Genomic DNA, 24,084 nt, shown 5'->3' with positions numbered 1-24,084 from the left:
TTTTTATTTAATTTTTTTATTTTTTGGTTTTTTAGGCCACACCTGGCGGCACTCAGGTTACTCCTAGCCTTGCGCTCGGAAATCGTTCCTGGCATTTTCGGGACCATATGGGATAACAGGAACCAAACGCAGGTCCATTCCAGGTTGGCTGTGTGCAAGGCAAATGCTCTGCCTCTGTGCTATTTATTGCTCAGACCTCTCACCCTAAAATAAAGAGGTTATTACAGCATGATTTACCAAGTTGTCCATAATAAAATTATTTCAGACATTAAATGTTTTCACACTAATCCCACCACAGTATGACCTTCCTTTCACCAGTTTTCCTCCCAAAACTATCATAGCCTGCCTTCTTACAGATACAAAGGCAAGTAGAATTAGAGATAGTTACATCTCTTCAGGTGTTAACTAAAATTGTTTTTAAGAATTTACTGGATGGGGGGGGGCGCGGAGAGGATAGCATGAAGGTAGGATGTTTGCCTTGCATGCAGAAGGACAGTCGTTCAAATTCCGGGCAATCCCATATGGTCCCCCTAGCCTGCCAGGAATGATTTCTGAGCATAGAGCCAGGAGTAAACTCATGAGCGCTGCTGGGTGTGACCCAAAAACCAAAAGGAAAAAAAAAAGGAGTACTGAGAATTTGGCTTGAAATGTCAAAAAATTTCTTTTTTAGTTTTTGGCTAAACCTGTTGGTACCAGGGATCACTTATGTCAGGGTTCAAGGGACCATATGGGATGTTGGGGATTGAACCAAGATCAGGCATGTTCACTGGCCTGAACTCAGACACTTATGAATTTTTGAATCAACTGAAATTTACTTTCCAATCTACATTTATAATTTATATAAGTGGAATCCTCTGAAGAATTTTTGAAGAGAATAGGTAAGGTACATTTCTCTTTTTGCATCATACCTATCTGGTACCATTCAGGACTTTTCGGTTGTCAGGGGTTTAACACAAAGCACATGCTGTTGTTGACTACTATCTCCATCTCTGGATTACGTTAGCTACTACTGATTAATTAGGGAAATCTTGTGGTGTCCAAAACTTAAAATAGCTCCTGGCAGGCACGGGGGACCATATGGGATGCCAGGATTTGAACCAACCACCTTAGGTCCTGGGTTAGCTGCTTGCAAGGCAAAACGCCACTGTGCTATCTCTCCGGCCCTAGCCAGAGATACTTGATAAACTTGAATTTGGTTTTCCTGTAATCATCTTAAGTCAGAGGAATTGACTCAATGTTATATCTGAGCATTTTGCCAAGTTGGGGAAGATTAAATTGTTTCATAGAAAAACCTGTAGAGGTACTGGAACACTAATAGCATAGCAGGTAGGGTATGTACCTGGCATGAGGCCGACCAGTGTTCCATCCTTGGCATCCCATTAAGTCTCCAGGCAAAGCCAGGGGTAATTACTAAACTGCTGAGTGTAGCCAGGAATAATCCCTGAGCATCTTTGGGTGTGGCCCAAAACAGGAAAAAAAAAACACAAACTTGGTCGAATTTGTAAAGCCAGAGGGAAATGTGTGGGAAGGACACTATTTCACAATATAGCATGATGTAACATAAACTCACACTTTGTCGCTCAGGAGTTTCTCCTGACTACTCGAATTAATCCAGGTAGGTTCCACAGACCATATGGGATGCTGGAGATAAACCTGCTCAGGTCAGCTGCAAGCAAGGCAGACCCCTCTCCCTGCTGAGCTCTTGCTCTGGCCTGCACACATAGATACTTGGTTCTGTATAACTGCCCAAGATCAACCTGATATCTGCTCATTTGGATTATACAGTGCTCACGGGACCATGTGGAGTTCTGGGTTATCAATTACTTTTTTTTTTTTTTTTTTGGTTTTTCGGGCTATACCCGTTTGATGCTCAGGGGTTACTCCTGACTAAGCGCTCAGAAATTGCCCCTGGCTTGGGGGGGACCATATGGGACACCGGGGGATCCAACCATGGTCACAATCTTTTCTTGGCTACCTTGGCTAGGGCTTGCAAGGCAAACACGTTACCTCTAGCGCCACCTCGCTGGTTCTGGTTATTAATTACTTAACTCCTGTACTAATAAGCAAGTTTCTACCAGCTGTCCTAGGGCTCCACCCCTCCCTTTTTTAACTCTTAAGAATTGTAATAGCTTGTTTCTTTGGCCACACCCAGAAGTGCTATGGTTACGCTGCTTTTGGGGACCCTATGGGATATTGGGGATCAAAACACCCTCCCCATTGTGCTATTGCTCTTGACCTTTTTTCTCTTTAGAGTTAAAACCAGGTTTTTTTGGACCTCCTGAGGAAGGGGAGGTAGAGAATATGAATGGTCTGGAGTGATAGTTAAGGTGTTTGCCTTGCATGTGGCTAACCCCAGTTCGATTCCTGGCATCCCATAGGGTCCCCTGAGCCTGCCAGGAGTAACTCCTGAGCATTGTTGGCTGTGGCAAAAAAAAAAAAAAAAAAAAAAAAGCAGAAAGGGTCTCTGCAGAGGTGAAGAGAAGCCCCTCTCATGCCCAACCAGCAAGAAAGTAGGAAAGTCGCATCTCAGGAAGGGACATGTGGGTGACCTATGCTCGGGTACCATGCCACAGGCAGTGCATGTGCCAATAGTTGTTTTCTTTGCACTTTGTGGCATGGTGCCAGGAATCAAACCTGGTCCTCACAGGCCAGGCACACCCTCCATCACTCTGCCATATCCCTGGCTCAGCGTTTTTATGTATGTATGGGGTGTGCACTGCGTCCCAGTAGTCCTCAGTGGCCTGGGTTGCATTTCAGCCAACACTTGACCCAGTTGTAAGAGGCGATAAGACTTCAGTGCCGAGGACATGGCAAAGAGTATACAAGACCTGATAGCAACTGTTGTATTTCCTGCTGGGAGCAGGACTCGGTACCATGGAGCAAATGAGGTGTCTTTGTACATTAAGCATGAACTGTTTCCTCAGCCTTGGGGATAGATCTGGCTTTTTTTGGGGGGGAGGCGGCACACCCAGCAATTCTCTGGATTTGCTTCTGGCTCTGCACTCAAAATCGCTCCTGGCAGGGTCAGGAGACCCTAGCCGTAAGGGATGCTGGGGGACCTGGGTCGGACCATGTGGGAAAGGCACATGTCCCCCTCCCTGCTAAGCGATCATCCAGCCCTCAGATGAGGGCTTTTTTTTTTTTGGGGTGTGGGGGTATGGTTTGGGGACATACCTGGGTCTGTCCCAGTCTGCCGAGTGCCTACTGCTGTGCTATTGCTCCAACCCCAAGATCAGGCTTTTCTTTTGTTTTGTTCTGGGACCAACATCGAGTGGTTTTCAGGGTTACACCTTGTTCTGCACTCAAGGGTTTATTCCTGACAGGTTTAGGGGCCATCTCTGAGGTGCCCAAGGGATTAAACCAGGTTGACTTCATACAAAGCAAAATGCCTTATCCATGGCACTGGACTGGTTGGACGGAGTCATGTACTGGGAGCAAAGCAGGGTTGGTGACACAGTAAACTAGCACATTAACTCCTAACTAGCTCTAATCACCCTTTCTTTTGGGGAGGGGGTCACACCCAGCGGCGCTCAGGTTACTCTTGACTCTGCGCTCAGAAATTGTTCCTGTCATGATTGGGAGATCATCTGGGGAGATCATCTGGGGTGCCGGGATTCCAACGGATTATCTGTCCTGTGTGGCTGCCTGGGAGGCAAATGCCTTACCTCTGCTATTGATCTGGCCCTGAATCCCCACCTTTTGGTGTGTTTATGGGAGGCCACACCCAATGGTGCTCAGAGATTACTTCATGCTGAGCTCTCAGAATCACTCCTGTGGAGCCAGAGTGATAGAAGTGGGTCGGTCATTTGCTAGACACGTGACCTGGGGACAGACCCGGGTTTGATTCCCTGCATCCTATATGGTTCATTCCCGAGCCTGCTTGGAGTGATTCCTGAAAGAAGAGCCAGGAGTAACCTCTAGGGCTGCTGGGTGTGGCCCAAAAACCAAAACCAAAATAAAAAATCACTCCTGGGGGGAGGGGTCCATATGGGTGGGTGTTGGGACCAAACCTAGGTCAGCTGCATGCTGGGCAAAAGCCCTTCTGGCTATACTAGCTTATCACTTGAAGTCTTTTGTATTTGAAAGCTGATAGCTGGTTGCCAGTTCTTAATAGTAAGCTTTTGTTACCAAATACAACGTTTTTACCATTATTTTGTTCTTGGCCTCCCAGTTCAAGTGGGAGGAAGCTAACCATTGCCTCCTTTTGTGGGGCAGCCACACCTCGGAGTGCTGGGGGCAAGTAAGCCCATCAGTCCACTGAACTCTTCTTGGAGACTTCTAGACTGTCAGGCCTCAGGCAAGTGGAGTGGGGGAAGTAAGGTCAGCTGTTTGGATTTAAGAGTCACTTTCAGGGCCCGGAGAGATAGCACAGCGGCGTTTGCCTTGCAAGCAGCCGATCCAGGACCAAAGGTGGTTGGTTCGAATCCCGGTGTCCCATATGGTCCCCCGTGCCTGCCAGGAGCTATTTCTGAGCAGACAGCCAGGAGTAACCCCTGAGCACTGCCAGGTGTGGCCCAAAAACCAAAAAAAAAAAAAAAAAAGAGTCACTTTCAAACCTCTTAACATACAAAATATAATTCCAGATTCTTAAAAGTATGTGAGTACTTTCCAGAGAAGTCTGTTAGTCTGAAAATGCTGGTGGTGGCGCCAATGGTAGGGCATTTGTCGTGCATGCAGGCAACCCGAGTTCAATTCCTGACATCCCATATGGTACCCTGAGCACAGAGCCAGGAGGAAATTTCATTAAATTGTAGGGCTCCAGGAGGAGTGCCTCATCCTGGTGTGACCCAAGATCACAAAAAGAAACTTGATGGTTAAACACTTGGATATTATACTTTGGTGACTTCTGGGTTACACCAAGGACTCCACATCCTCTACCTTAAGCTGTAGAAATTAGCAGTAGGATGGGGGTCCTTTCTGGCAGTGCTCTAGGCACACCAAGAATCCAAGAATTAATGCAAGGACTCTTTTTTTTGTTTGTTTGTTTGTTTGTTTTTGGGTCACACCCGGCAGGGCTCAGGGGTTACTCCTAGCTTCATGCTCAGAAATCATTCCTGGCAGGCACGGAGGACCATATGGGATGCCGGGATTTGAACCAATGACCTGCATGAAAGGGGAATGCCTTACCTCCATACAATCTCTCCAGCCCCAATGCAAGGACTCTTGAAGCTGGCACCCAGCATCAAAGGGTCAAACAATAGTACCAGGGATACACCTGGTTTGGCTACATTGGAACCATCGCCTTAAGCCCTCTGTATAATGTCTAGCTTGTGTCTTTGGTTTTTTGGGGGGGGCACTTGGGGTTCTGGTGTGAGGGTACTGTTCCTTAGCAGTTGCTCTGGACCACTCCTTGTTTTTGTAGTGCTGGGAGAATTTTTGGTACCCGGGAGATTGAACCTGGGCTCTTTGCATGACTCTGGCCATGGCCCAAGATTCTGTTGTCTTTTTTTGCCATTGAGGATACAGGCTCAGAAAAGATAGGACTTCTCCCCCAGGAGCCTTGGCTGGTCCCCCACACACCAGTACTTTCTGGTTAATAGTTAGGAGATTCATGAGAATGTCATGTGATTAGATTAGTTAAAAGGAAAAAAACATTTTTGACCACACCCAGCTGTGATCATGGCTTTGTGCTCGGGTCGGTGGGCTTGGGACCATGTGAGGTGTCTGGAATTGAACTTGGGTCTACAGCATGCAAAGTGCCTTGTGAGTTTGTGTGTGTGTGTGTGTGTGTGTGTGTGTGTGTGTGTGTGTGTGTGTGTGTGTGTGTGTGTAGGTACTTTGGTTTGGAGGCCACATCTGGTGGTGCTCAGGATTTATTCCTAACTGTGCTCAGAAATCACTCCTGGCAGATTTAGGGGACCATATAGGGTGCCGGGGATTGAACCCAGATCAGCCACGTGCAAGGTAAGCTCCTCAAATGCTATGCTGTTGTTCCACCTCCAAGGATTTTTGTTTTTGTTTTTGGGTCACACCCAGCAGCACTCAGGTTACTCCAGGCTCTACACTCAGAAACAGCTCCTGGCAGGCTCAGGGGACCATAGGGGAAGCCAGGATTCAAACCACCATCCTTCTGCATGCAAGGCAAATGCCTACCTCCAATCTATCTCTCCAGCCCCCAAAGGAATTTTTTTGTCTTGAGTTTTGGGAATTGAGCCTCAGCCAATGAAGATGGGAAAGATTTGCCCTAGAGACAGTATAGCCAGTAAGGCTCTTCCTTGTCCCCTTATGGGCCCAGATTTGGTCCTGAACAGCATATGGTCTCCAGCCTTGCCTGGAGTGATCATTGAGCCACAAGCCCAAAATATACACTGAGCACAGCTGAGTTTGCACTCCCACCTTCCTCCCCAAACCCAAACATTTTGGTTGTAAGGAAAAAGATAAAGAACTTGAGGAAGGGAACTTCTTTCTTCTGCCTTTTTGAGAAAACCCAAGAGTATACCTGCTGCTCTCTGCTATCAGAAGTAATCTGCTCTAGGAGAAGCTAGTTCCGTTTTTTATGGAAATCCTGAAAAGGAAATTTGCCTTGGGGAAGCGGGTGACATTTAAAGACTTTCTACACTTGCTCAGAGAGACTCGGTTATTGTGATTACAGTCAAAGGCCATTCCTGAGCGTCTACAATTGTTTCTGCATTTGTTGCAGGGATAGATTTACCCAGACAGGTGTAAGGAGGGTGGTGATTTAAGGGTTATAAACAGCTGCTCACATAGTCTGGTGGTGAGGGATGTGGCAGGGAACAAGCCTGTCTTAGAACAAGCCGTCGTCTCCTAGAGCCTGTGTCTGCACCACCCATTAACGGCCAAAAAGTCCCATTAACTAACACCTACGTGGAAAGAACTCTCAGCCCTTTAAAAGGAATCATATTTATTGGCTCATTGCTTGTTGCTGCTGACTCGGTGCATTTGACTTCGGCACACACCAGCCTTCCAAAAGGGACCGCGAGTGGCTAGAAAAGCATGTGCCCTGCACGTGCAAGGCCCTGGGTTCCAAACGGGAGCCTAACTGGGAGGGAGTGGCGATACATAGAGCTTCTAGGTAGATGCCAACTTGCCTCCTCGCCTCGGAGAGTTAATGGCGATCACGGATAGATCTGAGCTTGCTGCTTTTTCCCATTGCCGTGCAACTTTGTGAAACAGTGACAGCGAGCACTGACAAGGGAGCTTGCAAAGGATAGCTGTGTCCTTGATCCCATCATTTCCCAGATCTGGGGGAGTGGGGAGGAGAAACTCAGCCTGGAGCTTTCCAGCCCAGCCAGCCACGCTCCGGGGAGTCAGTCTGGACTGGAGGCTGAGCTCGGGCCCGCCTCGCCAGCCCGTTCTGAAACTGACCAATGCTTGACACCTCCGCGGACCAATAGGAGCGGAGAGAGCGGTTCAAACCGGCCAATGACGTCGCGGTAGGGGCGGGGCTAACGAGGCCTATAAAAGCCGCTGGCCACCAGCGCCGGCAGCAACGGCACCTTCGGCTCCTCCTGCAGCGGTGCCTGCCTGGCCGCGGCTCAGCTCGGCTGCTGCCCGCCCGGCGCCCCTCGGACCCTCCTGCCCCAGCTCCGCGATCGCCAGCCTCGCCAGCCTACCTCGACCCGCGGCGCCATGACCACCACCACCACCTTCAAGGGCGTGGACCCCAACAGCAGGAACAGCTCCCGGTGAGGCGTCTGGGCCGCACCCCGACACCATGCGGTGTGCCCCGGGGCCGGGAGAGCCGAGATCGGTGGGATCGGGCCCCCGGTGGTGGACCGTTGGGGCGTAACGTGCCAGGGGCGGCCGTTGGGGCCCCCGCCTTTGTGCCCCGGGCCCCGCCCGAACCCCGCAAACCCAAGCATTCATTGCACCGGGGAGTGCGGGGCTGGCCCGGGCCAGGGCGTCGGGATCGGGGTCTCTCGTCCGCCCAGCCATTCGGAGATTTGCTCGCTCGAGGCTTTGCACTGCTTGGGATGTGCCCCTGGGGCTCGCTCTTCTCCCCAACCCACCCCAAGGGGCTGCACCCCAAGGTGTGGTGGTCTCGGTGTGCATCCTGGGGCTCCTGGGTTGGGCCTCATTGTCCCCCACCTGAGGCCCGAAGGGCGGAGGCTCGCCCGGCAGGTGGCCCGCGGGGTGGGGCAGGGGTTGATCAAGGCGTGTCTCCCCCATTCCATCCCACTCCACCTCCCGGATCACCCCCGGGCCAGCCCCGAGCCTTCTGGCCTGCCCCCTCCGAAGTGCCTCTAGGCTGCTAACAAAGAAAGACCCCTTGCACAGCTCCGGGCTGCAAGGGGGTGCACGCCCACCCTGCACCCCGGGGTCTCCCTCACACCCTTTTTCTCTCTCCACCACCTTTGACGTTTGCCCCAGGAGTAGAGCTGGAGCGAGGCCCGGTGTCCAGGCTGGAGGTGTCCCTTGCCTGGGCGGGGCTCAAGACATCCATTGTCTCTGTTGCTGCCTGAAGGGGAGGCTGTGCTCTCTAGGCCCTCAGGGGATTCCCGGCCAGAGGTGCAGCTCCTTGCTGGCCTGGTTTCCACTGGGTCCAGTCTTGGGGGATCACCCCCCCCCCCCAGTCCCACGCGCTCCTCCAACTTGGCAGAGGTAGTGGCCGTCCAGGGTGAGTGGCCGCATTGTCTTGGCAGCTTGGACCGTGTGTTGCTTCTTGGAAGTGGGGTGCGGGCCGGGATCCAGCTGGAGGCCCAAGCGAGGCTCCCACTTCTTTTCGGGCATCTCCAGCTGCATGTGGTCAACCCCGAGTTGTCGGGGGTGGGTGGTGGCCAGCTTAGGGGGTCCTGAACAAGTGGCACAAAGGGAGCCATTTTGTGGGGCTTGGCAGGCAGGCGCAGAAATTGCAGCGTGTCTTGGGCGTGGGGGGAAGTTGGGGACACAAAGCAGGCTGGGGTGGGGGGGCCTGGCTGTGACCCACCTGTCACTTATTGTTTTCTCCTTTTCTTCCTGGAGCAGAAGCTGGGGGTAATGGGAAAGGTTCGAAGCACAAAATGAGCAGGTAGTTGTTGAGCAGATGTAGGAACTGGAGTCCAGATAGACAGACAGAACTCAGTGATGTTGGTCTTATCCTTCTGTCCCCCTAACCCAGGGGCCCTGTACACCAGGGACACTGGACCGGATGAAACCTTGCTGTCTCATGTGGGGCTCTGAGGTCAACTTTTTGCCGGCAGATGGTGGCAGTTGAAACGTGTGAAAAATAGGTTTTTCCCTTTGTTTTATTGTTTTGTTTTGTTTTGAGGGGTTTTGGGTCACACCCGGGATGCTCAAGGGATTCCTCCTGGCAGGCTTGGGGAAATCTTACGGGATTCCAGAAATCAAACCTGTCCATTAGCGGTTGGCCCTTGCAAGGCTAATGCCCTAGAGCTGTGCTACCACTCTGGCCCCTGGTTTTTTCCCTTTGGAGGGGGAGCAGGGACAGCTTTCTGAAGAATTTGACCAGGTCCAGAAACATTCCCTCAACAAGCATCCATTTGAAATGATTGGTTTCAGGGGCCAGAGCCACACAGTACAACAGGCTGGCGCTTGCCTTGCAAGTGGTTAACCTGTGTTCGATTCCTGGCATCCCATAGGGTCCCCCGAAGCAATGGCAGGAGTGATTCCTGAGTGCAGAGCTAGGAGTAACCCCTGACCTGAGCCTTGCCAGGTGTGGTCTCCCAAAAAAATTGAAAAGAAAGAGAAATAACTGATTCTTTGAAATCTTTGAAATCATTCACTTCCAAGTGTCTCTCAGGACTGGCCTCATTTTAGGTGGTTTATTTTATTTTTTAAACTTCCTGCCTTTTTCTTCTCTCATCTCCCCTGCTTCTGAATTCTCCTGCCACCCTAAGCACATGTCAAATATAGTCTGGGCTCTATGGAGATGGTCAGGGATGCTAGGGCAAGTGTGGGTTTAAAAGAGCTAGGAAAAGTGGGGGGATGCTTTGTTGATAGACCCACTCTAGTGAAATCTCAAATCTTGTCACCCCATATCCATTGCCCTGTGGGGAGGTTTCCAATCTGGAGCCTTTGTTTGGGGATGTCTCCAAGCAGTGACGTCATCCAGCCCAGCTCACCTGCTCCTATGGGGTGCTCAGACCCCAGGAACTTGAGGCTTGTCCAAGCTGGTGTTTGGGTATCAAGTGTCTTCTCTCTTTCTTTTTTTTTTTTTTTTTTTTTTTTTGGTTTTTGGGCCACACCCGGTGACGCTCAGGGGTTACTCCTGGCTATGCGCTCAGAAGTCGCTCCTGGCTTGGGGGACCATATGGGACGCCGGGGGATCGAACCGCGGTCCGTCCGAGGCTAGCGCAGGCAAGGCAGGCACCTTACCTTTAGCGCCACCGCCCGGCCCCTCTCTTTCTTTTTTTTTAATCAAAAAAAAAATCTTTTTTTGATTTTCGCCTGACTCTAGTTCCTGAGGGTTTTAATTGTTATCCCATAGGAAAAGTCATTCATGCCTGCAGGGACTAAAGGATAGGCTGTTTGATTTGTACAAGTGATTTTCTGGTTTTGTTCTCCCCCCTCCTTTAGGGCCTCACCCAACTGTGCTCAGGGTTTATGCCTGTTTCTGTGGCTCAGGGATCCCTCCTGGTGGACTCTGGGGGGAAACCATATGGGGTGCTGGGGAGAACCCGGCTTGGCCGCATGCAAGGCAAGCACCCTCCCTGCTGTGTTAACACTCTGGCCCCTATGAGTGATTTTTAAAATGTCTCTTCCAAAAAAAAAAAAAATGTCTCTTCCAACTTGAACATGAGAGAAAGCCTATTAAGGATTTATAGTGTACCTGTAATTATAATTTAAATCTGTTTCAGTAAACCTACAATTGTCCACTCTATAAAATATATGCCTGAGCACTTTTGTCTTATTCCAGTCTGTACTTAATCTAAGTGGATCTGGCTATTTAATATTCATCACATTAACTCCAGGGTTTTTTTATTTATTTTTTGGTTTTTGTGTCACACCCGGCAGCGCTCAGGGGTTACTCCTGGCTCTAGGCTCAGACATCGCCACTGGCAGGCTCGGAGGACCATATGGGACATCGGGGATTCAAACCACCAAACTTCTGCATGCTAGGCAAACGCCTTACCTCCATGCTATTTCTCCGGCCTTCAACTCCAAGTTTTTTTATTTTGTTTTTTTTTTTTTGGTTTTTGGGCCACACCCGTTTGACGCTCAGGGGTTACTCCTGGCTATGTGCTCAGAAATCGCCCCTGGCTTGGGGGGACCATATGGGACGCCGGGGGATCGAACTGTGGTCCGTTCCTTGGCTAGCGCTTGTAAGGCAGACACCTTACCTCTAGCGCCACCTTCCCGGCCCCTCAACTCCAAGTTTTAAAGGTTTTCTTGTTTTTTTGTTTTTTTGGGGGGCCACACCTAGTGGTGCTGGGGATCCCTCCTGGGTCTGCACACAGGGGCCACGTAAGATGCCAGAGATTGAACCTGGGTCAAAGTCAAGCACCCTATCTGGTGCATTATCTCCTCAGCCCCAGGTTTGTTTGGGGTGTCAGGAATTGGGCTGGTCTGGAATGCTTGCTTTTCGCATGCAGAAATCCTGTTTTCAATACTGAGCACCTCTTGTTTGTTTTTTGCTTGGGGCCCACATCCAGCAATGATCAGAGGTTAATTGTCTGTTCAGAAGTTACTCCTGGGGCCAGCAGTAGCACAGCCTGGATGAAATTTTGATATTCCTTTGTTTTTTGTTTTGGGGCCAAACCCAGTGGGGCTCAGGGGATATTCCTGGCTCGTGCTGAGAAATCACTCCTGGCAGGCTTGGGGGACCCTATGGGATGGCCGTGTAAGCCCTGTGCAAGGCAAATGCCTTACCGCTGTGCTATCTCTTTGATCCCAGAATGAAATGAAATTTCTATTTACTATGGTCAGACTCTACTAGGAAAGTTAGGGAGCCCACTGGTAGGACTAGGAAATAAACATGGTCTAAGATTAAAATGAAATGAAGGGAGCTGGAGTAGGTAGTCTTTCCTTGCATGTGGCTGACCAAGGTTCGATCCTCAGCATCCCATATGGTCCCCTGAGCACCACCAGGAATGAGCATATAGCCAGGGACTGGCCCAAAAGACAGCCAACAACAAAAATTCATACTTGTTGGAATCATAAAAATTAAAAATAGTACAGGTTTTAGGTCCTTGCATGTAGATGACCCCAGTTTTATCTTCGACATTGCATATGGTCACCTAAGCACCACCACTTCTTTTTTTTTGTTTTGTTTTTTTGTTTTTGGTTTTTGGTTTGGGCCACACCCAGCAGTGCTCAGGGGGGTTCCTCCTGGCTGTCTGCTCAGAAATAGCTCCTGGCAGGCATGGGGGACCATATGGGACACCGGGATTCAAACCAACCACCTTTGGTCCTGGATCGGCTGCTTGCAAGGCAAACGCCGCTGTGCTGTCTCTCCGGGCCCGGAACCCACTTCTAAATAGAGTGGTAACCCCCCCAAAGAGCCGTTGAACTGGATAAAGCTGAGAGAAACTCAAATTACTGCCTAAGGACCAGGCCCCACCCTGCCAAGCTATGTGAGGCAGGAATGAGTTTGACTTTAATTAAAACTCTGAGCCTGGGAGATAGATAGCTCAGGAGATACAGTGCTCTTGCACATAGCCAGCCGCATTCCATCCTCGACTCTCAGGCACAGAAACCTCAAGGACCAAGAGAGTAGCCCCACACTCCAGACACAAGCACTACAGAGTTAGAAAAAACTAAGAATTCACAGCTTGAGATCTGGAGTTATAGCAGTGGAGGGCACTCGCTTTACACAAAGCTGACCTTGGGTTCCATCTCCGGCATCCCATTTGGTCTCCGAAACATTGTCAGGGGTGATCCCTGAGCACTGCTAGGTCTGGTTCAAACCAAATTGTGTTTTCCTTTTATGCCATACCCTAGTGATGATTAGGGGTTCTTCCTGTCTCTGCACCTGGGAATTAATATCTGGTGCTTGGGGTCCATCTGGAATTTTGGGGAATCAAACATGGGACAGCTAGCTGCATGCAAGGCAAACACCCTACCTACCTGCTCTATCTCTGTCCACCCTCTCCCCCATTTTTTTTATGGAATAACTTAATTTGGGAGCCACTTCCAACAAGGCTCACAGGTTGCTTCTGGCTCTGCTCAGGAATCATTTCTGGTGGTGCCAGGAGGACCCCTATGGGATGCTGGGAATTGAACCCAGGTCATCCTTGTGCAAGGCAAGCATCCTCCCCACTCCGCTATCTATCCCTCTGGCCTCTCCAGTAGCAACTTTTTTTTTTTTTTTATTGGTTTATAGGTCAACTTCATACTGTCTCTCCTGCCCCCTCCAGTAACTTCTTTTTTTTTTTTTTTTTTTTTTTTTTTGGTTTTTGGGTCACACCCGGCAGTGCTCAGGGGTTACTCCTGGCTCTATGCTCAGAAATCGCTCCTGGCAGGCACGGGGGACCATATGGGACGCCGGGATTTGAACCACGGACCTTCTGCATGAAAGGCAAACACCTTACCTCCATGCTATCTCTCCGGCCCCCTCCAGTAACTTCTTTATAGAAGCTCATGTGCCTGCTTATCTGCTGGGGCTGTTAACTGAAAGTAGAAAGGCTGGCTCAGAGCCTATGTACTTCCAGGCATCCTCGTTACAGTTACAGGCGTCCTAATGGGTTTTCCAGCACATTCCAAGTGTCCCACATGTGAATGTTGTGAGGCGTTTTCTCATTGTCAGTCTCACGGGTAAAGAGCCGAATGCCGTGAACCTCCCCCACTTCCTGTGCCATGAACAGGGCTGGTCCTCCTCCTGGCTGCATTTTGCCATTTGTGCTACTTGCCAGAAAAAGGGGCTGTACACCTTTTTGAGGGCTAAACGCCCTCACTCACTGGACTCATGGACCAGCAGTGATGGGGATGTGTGTGCAAAACCTGAGCTCATCTCTTGGGCTTTGGCTTACTTTTTAGGGGGCTGCTGGGGCAGACCATACATAGCAGTGCTCAGGCCTGACTCTTGGCTCTGTACTCCTGTACTCCTGGTGAGGCTCAGGAACCCTGTGGGGTGCCAGGCATTAATCTGGGGTTGGCTGCATGCCAGGCAAGAAGCTTCCCTCGATTTCTTCAGGAGGCGCAACTCCACCTCATAGTGGTACCCCTGAAGTTGCTTGTGTAGACAGACACAGCTGTGAAGAACTGGCAGGCCCCAGTGCCAGCCCCATGGGGCAGTATAATCTCTGGCCGCCACCCCTCCCTTGCCCTGTCTCCTGGGCCCTGCTGGTCTTAATCTCCTTTTGGCACAATTTCTGTCTGGCATCTATTTGTTTTGTTTGGACACATTCGGCAGTGCTCAGGGGTTAATCCTGCCTCTGTGTTCAGAAATTACACTTGGTAGGCTCAGAGGACTCAGCGGATGCTGGAAATCGAACCCGGGTCAGCCACCCACAAGGCAAACAGCCTCCCTACTGTGCTATGTCTCTGGGGCCAGACTGCTTCTCATCTGTGCTCCAGAAAATTGTTTGTTTCGAGATCTGACCATATTCCTCAACCTATTTTTACTGTACTTTCGGTTTCTTTTTTGTTTCCGGGTCACACCCTGCAGAGCTCAGGGCTTACTCCAGGCCAGGGATCAAACCTGGGCTGGCTTTGTGCAAGGCAAGCACCTTCCCCACTGTACTCTTTGCTCCAGCTCCTTCCTCCCTCTCCCCTGCTGTGTTTTGAAAAGGAACTTGGTAGTTAGGGGGTGTTGGGCCACACATGCAGCAGCTTGGGGGCTATTCTTGGCTGTGCTCATCTGATCATATAGTGCCAGGCTGCATATAGTGCCAGGCTGAATGAATGGGGCCTTCAGTATACAGCACCTGTTCTGGCCCCCAAGAGGGGACTTTGCTCTCCCAGGATTCTGAGACCCACTACTGTGAGCAATAAAATGCACATTTAAAAATCAGTTCTCAAGGAGCTGGAGAAATACAGCAGCGGTAGAGTGTTTGCCTTGCATGCAGCTGATTCAAACAGATGGTGGTACAAATCCTGTCATCCCATACGGCCTCCTCGAGCCTGCCAGGAGCGACTTCTGAGCACAGAGCCAGGAGTAAGCATTGCTGGGTGTGACCCCCGCCCCCAAAATCAGCTCTCAAGGCTGACCTAGGACGGAAAGTTCAATCCCCATCCCACTTCCACAGCGTTCCATATGGTCCCCCAAGCCAGGAGAGATTTCTGAGCACATAGCCAGGAGTAACCCCTGAGCATCACCGGGTGTGGCCCCCCCAAAAATAATTAGCTCACAGGGGGCCAGGGCAATAGCACATCGGTAAGGCGTTTGCCTTGCCCACAACCAACTTGGACGGACCCAGGTTCGATCTCCGGCATCCCTTAGGAACCCCTGAGCATTGCTGGGTGTGGCTCCAAAACAAAGCAAAACAAAAAACCCACAAGAATATTGGCCTTGTTTCCAAGACTGTTTCTTCCTCCCGGTTTAAGGAGAAAAACTCTCAGTCACGAATCAAGGGATGGAATCCCTCCTTCGAGAATCTTCCCAGAAAAGCCGTCCCCACAGCTAAGGGAGCTTGAGTTTGTCCTGGAAGTTTGGGGGAGGTAAAAAGGCTGAACAAAGGCTGCCAGGCCCAGATATGACTGTGCCTGCGTTTCCCCTCTCACCCTGATTTTGTCCTTGTAACTTGTCACCAGCTTATCACTGGTGCTTCCAGGCCGGAATGTGGAGGCCCAGATGGAGATAGTGACTGAAGACTCTTAGCAGCTTCCCAAGGCTGCTGCTTTTATTGATCTTAATTTCGTTTTGGTGTTTGTTTTACAAAAACCCAGTGGTGCTCAGGGGTTACTCCTGGCTCTGTGCTCAGAAATGCTGGCCAGCTTTGGAGGACCATATGGATGCTGAAGATTGAGCTACGTTCAAGGCAAACAGCCTACTCATACTATTGTTCTAGCCCTTTCTTATTTACTTTATTCGTCTGTTGGTTTTGAGGATCACCTGGTGAGGCTTGGGAGTTTACCATTTATATGTTTATATGGTAAATGCCCTTTCCATTGGTCTTTTAGAATTTCTTTTTTTTTTTTTTTTTTTTTTTTTTTTTGGTTTTTGGGCCACACCCGGTAACGCTCAGGGGTTACTCCTGGCTATGTGCTCAGAAGTTGCTCCTGGCATGGGGGACCATATGGGACACCGGGGGATCGAACCGCGGTCCATCCAAGGCTAGCGCAGGCAAGGCAGGCACCTTACCTTTAGCGCCACCGCCCGGCCCTAGAATTTCTTTTTTTTTTTTTTTTTCTTTTTTTTTTTTTTTGGTTTTTGAGCCACACCCGGCGATGCTCAGGGGTTACTCCTGGCTGTCTGCTCAGAAATAGCTCCTGGCAGGCACGGGGGACCATATGGGACACCGGGATTCGAACCAACCAACTTTGGTCCTGGATCGGCTGCTTGCAAGGCAAACGCCGCTGTGCTATCTCTCCGGGCCCGGTCTTTTAGAATTTCTAAATAGATATGCTGGGGCCAGAGCCATAGTACAGAGGGCACTTGTATGTAGCTGACCTGGATTCGATCCCCAGCATCCCATATGGTTCCCCAAGCTTGCTGGGAGTGATTTCTGATTTGTAGCGTCAGGAGTAAGCCCTGAGCACTTCAGGATATAGCCCAAACCTCCCCAATAATACTAAAATTAAGAAATTTACGGGCCAGGGAGATAGCATGGAGGTAAGGCATTTGCCTTTCATGCAGAAGGTCATCGGTTTGAATCCCGGCGTCCCATATGGTCCCCCGTGCCTGCCAGGAGCAATTTCTGAGCATGGAGCCAGGAGTAACCCCTGAGCACTGCCGGGTGTGACCCAAAAACCACAAAAAAAAAAAAAAAAGAAATTTACTTAAAATAAATGACAGTAATTTTATTTATTTATAAAATAGTTTTTGTTTTTTTGTTGTTTGTTTTTTGGGCCACACCCATTTGATGCTCAGGGATTACTCCTGGCTAAGCGCTCAGAAATTGCCCCTGGCTTGGGGGAACCTTATAGGACTTCCTTGGCTAGTGCTTGCAAGGCAGACACCTTACCTCTAGCGCCACCTCGCCGGCCCCTATAAAATAGTTTTTAAAAAATATTTAAATATGGAGCTGGAGAGATAGCATGGAAGTAAGGCGTTTTTCTTGCATGCAGAAGGTCGGTGGTTCGAATCCCGGCATCCCATATGGTCCCCTGAGCACTGCCGTGTGTGACTCAAAAACAAAAAAACTTTTTTTAATAAATAAAAATAATATGGAAAAAATTAAATCAACTTAAAATTTTAAAAATACATATGCCGGGGCCGGGAAGGTGGCGCTAGAGGTAAGGTGTCTGCCTTACAAGCGCTAGCGTAGGACGGACCGCGGTTCGATCCCCCGGCGTCCCATATGGTCTCCCCAAGCCAGGGGCGATTTCTGAGCTCATAGCCAGGAGTAACCCCTGAGCGTCAAACGGGTGTGGCCCAAAAACAAAAACAAAAAAAAAATACATATGCCGCCCTTTTCTATTTACTGGAGCTACTTGTTTGTTTATTGTGGCTTGGGGGCCACAGCCCTTTGCAGATTGGTGAGGTCTGGGACAGGACCAGGTGGTGAATCTTGGGGTACCTCTGAGACCAATGTCTCCCCATTATCTCCAGGGTCCTGCGGCCTCCGGGCGGTGGCTCCAACTTTTCTCTCGGCTTCGATGAGCCCACGGAACAGCCAGCCAGGAGGAACAAGATGGCGTCCAGCATCTTTGGGACCCCGGAGGAGAACCCCCCTTCCTGGGCCAAGTCAGCAGGTACTACAGGGCTCTGGGTGCAGACCAGAGGGGGCGTTTGGCTTATTTGGTGCCAATGAGCCAAACCCCCCACCCCCTTGGTCAAGGGCATTGCGTCGTCAGCAATGTACTGGTTGTCCTGGGAATTCAGACACACAGTTGTTGTTATGGATCTAAGGGTTCCATATGTGTGTAAGGCCGTTTGGTGTCTTTTTGGGGGCATACCCAGGAGATCCTCAGGCTTTTGTCTTCTGACTTGGTGCTCAGGGGTCACGCCTGTCATGCCTTGGAGGGGGTGACTATTTGGGCTATCACAATACCTTTCCTCAGCAAGTTCCTCAAAACAATATTTGGCTTTAGGTGCCAAGTCCAGCGAGGGCAGGGAAGAAGCCGAGTCCTCGGGGTCCCACACCCGGAGCGTGTCCGAAGCAAGTACTGGAGACTTACTGGAGCTGAAGGTCAGTGTCTGTCTGGGGGGGTGGACAGACCTGAGTCCGTGAGCTTAGAGCTGAACCCCCACACTCTCCTCCCCATAGGCCCCATTGCTCCACAGGGGAGTTTATGTTGGGAGTGGACCAGACTGACAGCAGGTGAAAGTTGCTTAATAGAATCAAGCCAGAAAAGGAAGTTTCCAGACAGACTCTGGTCTGTAGATAGGACAGTCACTTCCTGTGTCTCATCAGGGAGGATTTCGGGGTGTCAGGAAACCATCTCACTTGTTTGTAGAGCACCCCTGTATTGTTTTGAGACATTGCACTGGTCTCCAATTAAGGTAACTGCAGGGATTTGTTCCTAACTTGTTTTGGGGTCACATCTGGCAGTGCTCAGGGCTTACTTCCTGACTCAGTTCAGGGATCCCTCCTGAAGGGACTTTGGGGACCATCTGGGGTTCTGGGTCAGCCACATGTAAGGCCAACGCCCTCCCTGTTGTACTATTGTTCCAGACTCCAATTCTATAAAAAGAATCTCTTGAGGGCTAGAGAGATAGTTCAGTAGGCTGAGCACATACATTGCCACAGAAGCCAAGGTTTGGTTTCCCTTTCCTGCCTGCTCTTATCCCCACAAAGGAAGAAAAAATAGCCTTAAATCACTGGTAATAGACCATGGGGTGTGGTGGTCTGGGGTTTCAGTGGGATGGCGGCCACCTTTGGCCATCCTGGGCCACCCCTAGGCCATAATGGCTTGATCTGCCCCTTCTAGAATTCAATTCTGACAAACTTCTTTTTTTTTTTTTTTTCTCTTCCAGGGAGAAGGTGAAGTTCATGGTGAGTGTTGCCAAAGGCCACATTTCTGCTGCTTAAATAGTTCAGACTTGGGCCCGGAGAGATAGCGGCGATTGCCTTGCAAGCAGCCGATCTAGGACCAAAGGTGGTTGGTTCGAATCCTGGTGTCCCATATGGTCCCCCGTGCCTGCCAGGAGCTATTTCTGAGCAGACAGCCAGAAGTAACCCCTGAGCAACGTCGGGTGTGGCCCCCCCCCCCAAAAAAAAATAGTTCAGACTTGAATTGTGGTTTGGCATTTGGGGCAAGAAAGTATTGGGCTTGAAGGTGGGCCATTGGGTGAGCCCACACAGCCTGTGTGTGGGACTTGGGGGAGTCACTGGGTTTGGGGAACCTTCCCAGCGGCAATCAAGGCTTCAGGTGTGTACCCACGAACTAGGTGGGTTTCTTTTGTTTGGGAGCCACACCCGGTGGTGCTCAGGGTTTATTCCTGGCTCTGAGCTCAGAAATCAAACCTGAATCGGGTCGCCTGCAAGGCAAATGCCCTCCCCCTATTTTATGGCTCTGGCCCCAGTAGGTGGGTGTCTTGATACTTATTTCTGGGGCGCTTCTCAGGAGAGCCTCTGGCAATTCCAAATCAGTCGCAATACTCATTGCTAAGTTGGCACAAGTATTTGGGTGTGGGGTTAGAACCGCACCTGGCAGAACTCAGGGGTTACTCCTGCAGCTGCATGGTGGGGACCAAATGTGGTGCCCGAGATCCGAAACCAGGGAGCAGGGCATTGGGACCCACATCCAGCACCTTGAGCTCTGGTCTCTGTTCCTCGGCAAGACCCTTCCCTGTGTGGTCTTGGAAATGGCCATGTAGGGGAACCGCAGACATGATTTAGCAACTTAGCAACAGGTCCCCAATTATCTGAGGTCCTGAGCTGTAATCATGCTCTTACCTGGGCAGCACCTTTGAAGTGTTATTGGCACCTCTGTAAGGCTGTAAGGTGCGGGAGGCCCTGCTGGTGTGTATAATGGGAGGGGGAACAGCTCTCAATCTGTGGGGGTTACCTATGGCTTGTCTTTTTTTTTTTTTTTCTTTTGGTTTTGGGCCACACCTGATGATGCTCAGGGGTTACTCCTGGCTGTTTGCTCAGAAATCACCCCTGGTTCGGGGGACCACATAGGACACTGGGGGATCGAACTGCAGTCCGTCCTGGGTCAGCCACATGCAAGGCCCTATCCCTGCACCACCTCTCCAGGCCCTGGTTTGGCCTTTTCTGCCTCCTTAGTTTTGTGGGCTTCTCCTCTCCTGGTGGAATGGGCCTAGCATCACCTTCTGCCTCACCCTCCCAAATATTTGGTGGGGCCCACTGCACTAAGAGGAATCTTCTGTTTTTTTTTGTTTGTTTGTTTGTTTTGTTTTGTTTTTTATTTCTTTTAGTTTTGTTGTGGGGCCACACCCCGTGGTGCTCAAGGATTAGTTACTCCTGGCTCTGAGCTCAAAAATTATTCATTGCAGGCTCCGTGATCCTATGGGTCATTCCTTCCCACTAGACTACCGCTCTCTCAGTTCCCCAAGGCCGTACATCCTTTATCACATGGGGGGTGGCTGTTCCAGACCCTGTGTGGTCAGTTTGTTCCTTTTCAAAAGATAGTTTTTTTTCTTTTTTTTTTTTTTAATTTGTTTTTGTCTTGTTCGGGGCCCATACCTGGTAGTGCTCAGGGGTTACTCCTGTCTTTGCACTCAGAAATCAACCCCTGGCCGACTTAGTGGACCGACCATATGGAATGCCAGGGATCAGACTCGGGTCTGCTGTGGGCAAGGCTCACTGTTTATAAAAGATGTGAAGGTTTCAAAGACAGTCAAGACTTGCAAGTCCGAAAAATCCTCCTTCATTCAGAGCAGATCTAGCAGACATAGATCACCTCATCTTTGCTTATGGGGGAGCAAGTGATAGTCAGAATCTGGGGAGACTAGGACTCTTGGTGTTACTGAAAGGCATTCAGGTAGTCATTGTCAGGGATCAAACTCAGGACCTTATGCGTGGCTAGGGATTTGCTCTACCCACTGAGCCACATCCCTGGCCTGTAATGACAAAGGCTGGTGGGAAAAGCTGGCTTTATCTGCAGCCAGTGGGGCGTGGGCAACCACAGTGGAGCCAGCCTGGTTGTTAGGTGCTTGAGAAGTACTTGTTACCCCTAGATCCAGACTGATGGGTGGAGGGAAGGAGGTATTGCATACCTGACTTCATGGTCTTATTCGTCTGTCTTGGGTTTGTTTTGTTTGTTTGTTTGGATTTTTTTTGGGGGGGGGTCACACCCGGCACTGCTCAGGGGTTACTCCTGGCTCCACGCTCAGAAATCGCTCCTCCTGGCAGGCTTGGGGGGACCATATGGAATGCCGGGATTCGAAACAATGACCTACTGCATAAAAGGCAAATGCCTTACTCTCCAGCCCCTTTCTTGGGTTTTTTGTTTTGTTTTGTTTTGTTTTGTTTAGTTATTTCTTTGTTCTTGGGTCTGTGCTCAGGGATCATTCCTGGCCAGTGCTCAGCATATCACATAGGGAGGTGCCATAGGGATTGAACCTAGGTTGGCGGCTATGCCATTAGCAATATGTGGTCTCACCCATTGGAATATTTTGTTTGTTTGGGGCTCACACCTGGCGGTACTCGGGGATCCTTCCAGGTGGGACTCTGGGGAAGTGCTGGGGATATAAATCTGGATAAGTTGTTTGTAAGGCAAGTGAATCTCTTAACTGGTGGTGGAAATGACACTTTCTTCCCTTTCCTAGAAAACATGGATGCAGATTTGCAGGCCAGCCTGGGGCAGATTGAAGAGAAGCCGGTGCCTGCTGCCCCTGTGCCCAGCCCCGTGGCACCCGCCCCAGTACCATCTCGAAGAAACCCACCTGGTGGCAAGTCCAGCCTTGTCTTGGGTTAGCTCGACCGGCCCGGGCCCGTCGGTGTGCGTGTCTGTCTTTCTGTCTGTCTGCTCCACGCTCATGAACTGCACAACCTCAATCTAACGACATCTTTCGGATTTGTTTCATTAAAAAAAAAGAAGCACTTTATGTCCTGCTGTCTTTTTTTGTTTATTTTTGTTGTTTTGTTTTTCCTCTATAAAACAGGTTTTCTTTTTTTTCCTGTCCTGTCAGCTTTGGTTAGCATGAAAGTTAACCTAATCCTAGACCGAGGGCAGTCTTTGTAAGAACCACTAATATGGTCCCCCACGTGATCAAGGACCTATTTTTTTTGTCCTGGCCTTTTTAATTTTTTTTGCAAGACCTTTTTTTCTCATCAGCTTGACTTGGGACTCCCAAGCCTTAACCGGACAGATCAGAACAACCGTCCACAGACACCCAGCATGAGGCTGGTTTTCTTCCCCCTCACCCTTCGCCATGGCATTGCCCTCACCCGTCTGTGTCTTGGGCTTAAAGAATCTTCCTGTGCCATATGGATGGATCCACAGAGGCCGCCGCCTCTCTCACCTGCCAAGCAAAAGCATCTGCCTTCTTTATTTGGGAACCTTAAAAAACCAAGCTGGATCCTTTCTTTACTGGTGAACAGAGCCGCTGCACACCCTCCAAAAAAAGACTTTGGTGTGGTCCCAAACTCATCGATCTCAAATAGGGGTGCAAGCCAGGGCTCCCCTGCAGCCCCGGGGCAGTGAGCACCCTCCCTCTTGGAGTGAAAGTTGTATCCATGAGGCAGGCCTGAGCCCCAACCCTCTGATACATGTTGTTTTTTCACAATCTTGGGCTGTTGCTTCAAGTAAAGAAGTACAGGTTTTGATCCAATGTGTTCTGTGTGGTCTTTTTTGTGCCGAATTGTGTCTTGTTCCTACCTATGGAGGGCCTAGTTTTGTCACCCCCCTCAAAGCTGGGTAGCCCCTGGATGTTCTGAGTCCCTTTCATGTTGCTAATGGCCCAGAGAGAAGCTGATTTCGCTGGTGAAAATGCTGTTTGGGGGGCCGGAGAGATAGCATGGAGGTAAGGCATTTGCCTTTCATGCAGCAGGTCATAAATTCGAATCCCGGCATCCCGTATGGTCCCCCATGCCTGCCAGGAGCAATTTCTTTTTTTTTTTTTTTTTTTTTTTTGGTTTTTGGGTCACACCCAGCAGTGCTCAGGGGTTATTCCTGGCTCCAGGCTCAGAAATTGCTCCTGGCAGGCACGGGGGACCATATGGGGTGCCGGGATTCGAACCGATGACCTCCTGCATGAAAGGCAAACGCCTTACCTCCATGCTATCTCTCCGGCCCCCCCGCCAGGAGCAATTTCTGAGCATGGAGCCAGGAGTAACCCCTGAGCACTGCTGGGTGTGACCCAAAAACAAAAAAAAAATGCTGTTTGGGTTAGGCTGAGCTAGGTCCAGTGATGGGGCTCCAGTTCAGTACCCAGTGTCTCCTGGTTCTATATTGGGTTCCCGGCATCCTACAAGTTTGCCAGGAGTGATTTTTTTTGTTTGTTTCTGGGCCACACTCGTTGACGCTCAGGGGTTACTCCTGACTATACGCTCAGAAATCGCTTCTGAATTGGGGGGACCAAATGGGGCGCCGGGGGATCAAACTACAGTCGGTCCTAGGCTAGTGCTTGCAAGGCAGATGCTAGAGGAAAGGCCTTTCCTCTAACACCACCACTCTGGCCCCACCAGAGTGATTTCTAAGTGCAGTGTCAGGAGTAACTCCTGAGTGCCACTGATTGTGGCCCAAAACCGAACCAGCCGTCAGTTCTGGCAAAAGAGCCCCCTATGCCTCCCCAACAAGCTATTTATTTGTTTCCTTAATCACCCCCACCTGGAAGATCCAGGTGGGATGACAGGCAAAAACATTATTACAACAATCACACAACACCTTATAGGTGGTGAAAGGAATCAAAAAGAAGGAAAAGGGCCAGAGTGGTGGCGCAAGTGGTAGGGCATTTGCCTTGCACACACTAACCTAGGAATATCTGCGGTTCGATTCCCCCAGGGTCCCATGTGGTCCCCCAGGCCAGTGTGGCCCATAAACAAAAAAATAAAGTTTCAGGGCTGGAGTGATAGCATAGCAGGGAAGGTATTTGCCTTGCACATGGTCAACCCAAGTTCAATCCCTGATACCCCATATGGTCACCTGAGCACCGCCAAGAGTGATTCCTAAGTGCAGAACCAGGGGTAGTCCCTGAGCACCACCAGGTGTGGTCCAAAAACAAAAGAATTT

General features: G+C 50.1%; 2 protein-coding genes across 2 annotated transcripts in view; both read left to right on the top strand.

Moving 5' to 3' along the window:
- Positions 1-24,084, top strand: part of GRB2 (growth factor receptor bound protein 2) — a 225,193-nt gene that overhangs the window by 160,452 nt on the left and 40,657 nt on the right. The gene's annotated exons all lie outside the window — the stretch shown is intronic.
- On the top strand, positions 7,442-22,679 carry JPT1 (Jupiter microtubule associated homolog 1). The gene is made up of 5 exons (XM_049769892.1): positions 7,442-7,646; positions 17,552-17,694; positions 18,034-18,131; positions 18,920-18,938; positions 21,680-22,679. The coding sequence occupies exons 1-5, from the start codon at positions 7,591-7,593 to the stop codon at positions 21,826-21,828; spliced, it is 465 nt and encodes a 154-aa protein (XP_049625849.1). The 5' UTR covers positions 7,442-7,590; the 3' UTR covers positions 21,829-22,679.

The sequence above is a fragment of the Suncus etruscus genome, chromosome 1 (assembly GCF_024139225.1).
Source record: "Suncus etruscus isolate mSunEtr1 chromosome 1, mSunEtr1.pri.cur, whole genome shotgun sequence".
Classification (NCBI taxonomy): Eukaryota; Metazoa; Chordata; class Mammalia; order Eulipotyphla; family Soricidae; genus Suncus; species Suncus etruscus.
This window is presented reverse-complemented; position numbering and strand designations above follow the sequence as displayed.

Bases quoted from the DNA above. Each gene is read 5' to 3' on its own strand.
- JPT1 (XM_049769892.1), top strand. From the start codon at position 7,591: ATGACCACCACCACCACCTTCAAGGGCGTGGACCCCAACAGCAGGAAC. The intron at 7,647-17,551 runs GTGAGGCGTCTG...CATTATCTCCAG, and splicing joins AACAGCAGGAACAGCTCCCG to GGTCCTGCGGCCTCCGGGCG. The intron at 17,695-18,033 runs GTACTACAGGGC...ATTTGGCTTTAG, and splicing joins TTCCTGGGCCAAGTCAGCAG to GTGCCAAGTCCAGCGAGGGC.